We start from the raw sequence: 4,396 nt of genomic DNA on the forward strand, positions 1-4,396 counted from the left end.
TATCTGAAAAAAATCTTAGAATACGAAAACATTGGTGAATGCCACAAATTCTCCTAAATCACTCGTACGTACAACTTAAGAACAAATCTGTGCGTACGAACGGTTCTTGCATGAGGCCCAATCTGTCTAAGTCAGTCTCAGTTTAACCGACTAGCCCTTTCATTATCTTGTGTCTTTATCTGACAGGTTATTTATAAATTAAGTGATATTAATATTTTTTTAGTGAATATACAAACTTTCTGATTATACCTTTCATGTGAACTCTACTAAACAACACATACAGTAAGTAACCGTGCCCACTTCCTCTGATGGGAATAGTACAGGGTCACCAAGATCATTGTGGTCTAAGCAGAGGAAATGAGCTTAAAAAATATGCACGCAACCAACAGAATTTGACAGATACTGCAATAAATAAATAAATAAATAAATAAATAAATAAAACACTTTCAATAACTGAAAATTGAATGTTACTGTTGTACAGATTTTACATTTGACTTTATGAAGGAAATTTGATGATCTTTATATTTTAGAATAATTGTTTAGGTTTGTTCTGTGGGTAAGCTGAAAAAAAATACAAAAAATAAAAAAATAAAACTTACTCCTCTCCACTTGGATCCTCTTGGTCTCCACTGAGGCCACGTTGAGCCTTTGTTCCGTGTAACCTTGCCGGATGTCGTTGCGGGCAGCAAGAGCCCGCAGAGGGTTCCTGGAGCCCTGATTCCTTCGGGCTGGTCGCACCGCTCGCTTGTGCTCAGCTACAGCCGAGGTGAGCCTGAAGGCAACATTAAAACACATCAGTGATATTTTCTTCTTATTACGAAAYGAATAAAGATGTAGGATTTGTATGAACTAACTTTGTTGTGTCGGCCTCAAGCTCAGTGAGGTCCTCCTCAGTTAAAACCACACTGGACTCTAGGAGCTTAGAGGGGGAAACGGCTCTGTAGAAGTTACCGAACGTCTCCTCATCATCCGGCTTCATCACCTCCTTTTCCATCTCTGCCGTCACCTCGATGGTGGAGGTCTTGTTTTTGCTCACGCCTGGGTTCAAATCCCAACAAACACACACACATCAGGAAACAAAGATTGGGAAAGGAAGAATCAGACAGATTTCTTGTCTTAATAAAAGGTGTTAAGTTGGTAAAACTGTGCATTTAGCACAGTGAAACTGTCATGGTATAATAAATCCCATATAGAAACCTTACTGAATAGTCTGACATTGTAGAAGGGTTATCAGATGTTTAAATGCATTCAGAGATGAACAAATGAACCTTTATTGTGAAGCTTGTCTAAGAAGGACTCCAGCTTGTCGAGACGTTTATCTCCTTCCACTTTGACGTCACTTCTGCTGGAGATTTCTGCACAAGAAAATTACATTCACTCAGTGATGGCTCATTGTTGTTTTGAGAACTTACACAGCTCTAGAAATTAGTTTTAGTTTAGTTTATGACTCGGAGAAGTTACCCTCGAGAGGTTTCACAGGTGTGGCGTTGGACTTCTTCATAGAGGCAAGAGGTGACTCGTCCTTTGCTGTGGTTGAGACGAGACCTGAAAGAGCACAAAGGAGTTTTATCCATCTTGGTTCTACAATGGTGGCGATCTACTGGCAGCATGGAGCTCCTACGAGTAGCCCAGTAAGCTTTGTATTAATAAACCTCTCGAAAACATCCCTTCACTTTTCATTTTCAGTGGTCAAATCTGACGCAGCTAAGAACGCACCTTTCTTGGCCATTCGTCCAGCCACGGTGAACTGGACCGAGTCGTTGGCTGCTCCTTTGCCTTTGTTCTTCCACTGCTCCTCCTTCTCCTGCAGGCTCTTCATCCTATCTGATAGCTTCCTCTTTGGGGCCAGGTCTACGTTGGACTTCTGTTGGATTTGGACACAATTTACATTAAGTCTCCATAACAGGGTTGCTTTATCGAAATGCACTTTATTTCACACCCAAGCAGGCAGTTACAAGATGAGAAGTAACCACACAGATAACGTGTTATCTATTAAAGGTCCTGGGGGGGAATGGGGATACATAGAAAAACGCTGAGTCAGCATTCACTCTATTATTTTCCTGAGTATAATTTTTTCACAAACTTATGACTGTGATATTTCATTCCAACATTTAGCAGAACATTAAATTTTGGATTCTGCTTTTTTTTTGTAACTTTTGTTCTTTTTAATTTCAAAGTATTTAAATTGATTTGAATTGATTGCTACTTATAGTACGTTTAGCTTTCAGCTGATGCTCTGCTACTTTTAGCTTTTAGTTACAGTTTTACCAATTTCAGCTACTGTTTTTGTATTCTTAGCTTTAGCATCTGTTTTGCTAGCATTAATTTATTTCACCATCTTTAGTTATTGATTTGCAATTCTAGCTACTGTTATGCTAATTTTAGTGACATATTTTCAATTTTAGCTTTAGCATTTGTTTTGCTAACTTAAGCATCGGTTTCACAACTTTAATTATTGATTTGCTCATTTGATTTTTATCATCTGCTTTACTTATTTTTGCTATTATAATGTGGCTATTGGTTTTTATTCTGCTCGTTTTATCCTACTTTCTGTTTTATCAACTCAGTTGTAGCTTCTTCAGCAATACACGATATTTTTGAAAAAAAAAGTATTTTCCCCAGCTAAGCAAGTGTTACTATTTCCGATTTTGTAAATCAACACAAAAATGTAACGTTCAACATACAACTCCTGTGTGCTGTTTTCTGTTCATGATTATGCTCGTAAACTGTCTTTTTACTCATTAATGTGAAACAAAAGCACTTCTGCACATCAGTGCCACTGCAGCACAACTATCTGAAATTAAACTAAAAGACAAACAAATGTTGGAGTTCCTTCAACCATACAGCTTTGCTCAGTCAGAGAGGATCTATCCTTGTGGCTGACTGATGAGCTGTGTGATCGTCTGGCTGTCGTCATCTTCACGTTCTGCAGAGTCAGTTTAAACATTTACAGATGTCTGCAGCTTGAAGGAGAACAACATTTGGCTGAAATGGTGGCATGAGAAACAAAACATGTCCATTCGCTAGCTTTTTTTTTTACTAGACTAAACTGTTTTGTTTTCATGCATCTTATTAAAAAATATCTAATAATGATTGATGGAAGGTTATTTAATTTTGTTTAATGTTACTTTTAGGAAGTCCTTGTTCCCTCTAYTGTACCGCAAACTCAAATGAATGAAGCTCATTTGTTAGTGACCTAATAGCAAGTTACTTTCAACCGTAATTCTTTATAATCTGATTTGTGATGTAAATCTGATAAACAATCGTCTTGTCACTTTTCTCCATCTGTCTCACTTTATGCAAACATTTTCTTTTGTTTTCARTGACAAGCTTGTTCTGTTTGTGGTCAAATAGAAGGATAATTTCAAAGAATCCTGCTCAGACCTCAAGCGTTTTGTAACGTTGTCCCTCTTCTACAAAACACGCTCACTCTGCAGCAGATGAAAACCAGAGCTGTCATGTCATGAATTGTGCGTYCCGTCAGGAGCAACATGGGGTTTAGCCTTTCACTCAAAGGCACTTTAACTCCACATCATGGATAGATCAAATGTAACAACTGAGGCTTCCAAAAAAAAAAAAAAAAAAAAAAAAACAACCCTGCCACACTAATATCTAAATTCAGAGTTTTGTAATAAACGTTGCTTAAGAACCCAACATGTTTTCACACAGAGGGAGCTTGTTTTGTTTTTTTCAAAACGATTCCTCGTAACAGACTAGTACCTGTCTAAACATGCTGTGTTCTGAAAAGTCCCCTTTGCCAAGTCAAAATATGAGGCTCTCATTTCTGTCAGGAAAACTTTCTACCTTAGCTTTTTCGATGACGTTTGCGAACTCTCCGCTCCACATGAAACACTGCTTCGGTGTGAGGAGAAGAAAACAGTCGCCGCTGTTCAGGGAGTGAGCCGTCGGCTCCACCAAGCGCACCTGGACGTGTCTACGACCTGCAGACAGCAAACGGGGACAATAATCATAACTATAAAAACCTGTATTTATTCAGTCTCAAGGCTTTCTTTGGACCTTTATGTGTTTTATTTTCCAAGCTTTATTCCAAACACAGAAACTTTTCTTACCTTTAATGCGAATCAGCATGAGTTTATTAAAAGGCAGTGCGCTGTTGTTGGTCACAACTTCTGTGGATTTCACGCTGCGCAGGTTGACCTTGCGAAAGTTCTCCTTGCTGGCGAGTCCTGCCAAGGCCACGTCGGCCAAGTTGGAATGTTTTGCCACTAAATGAGAGAGAAAAAAATCTTTATTCTCAATGGGACTCATGCAATAACATGTTCGTATTCTTATCCTAAATTTCTCTTACTTTTGTTCGTACAAAGGGTTCGTACGAACATGTCACGTCAGATTCAACAAACGCTTCTATCTTCAGGAAAAGTGTGTAAATGAGCTG

General features: G+C 38.5%; 1 protein-coding gene across 1 annotated transcript in view; it reads right to left on the minus strand.

Annotated features, from left to right (window-relative positions):
- Positions 1 to 4,396, minus strand: part of svild (supervillin d) — a gene marked incomplete in the record, with an annotated part of 38,259 nt that overhangs the window by 8,203 nt on the left and 25,660 nt on the right. The window contains 5 exon segments of the mRNA XM_014013974.1: positions 600 to 772; positions 855 to 1,038; positions 1,269 to 1,355; positions 1,462 to 1,545; positions 1,717 to 1,864. Of these exon segments, the coding sequence (XP_013869428.1) occupies positions 600 to 772; positions 855 to 1,038; positions 1,269 to 1,355; positions 1,462 to 1,545; positions 1,717 to 1,864 (676 nt within the window).

The sequence above is a fragment of the Austrofundulus limnaeus genome, unplaced genomic scaffold (assembly GCF_001266775.1).
Source record: "Austrofundulus limnaeus strain Quisiro unplaced genomic scaffold, Austrofundulus_limnaeus-1.0 Scaffold108, whole genome shotgun sequence".
NCBI lineage: Eukaryota > Metazoa > Chordata > Actinopteri > Cyprinodontiformes > Rivulidae > Austrofundulus > Austrofundulus limnaeus.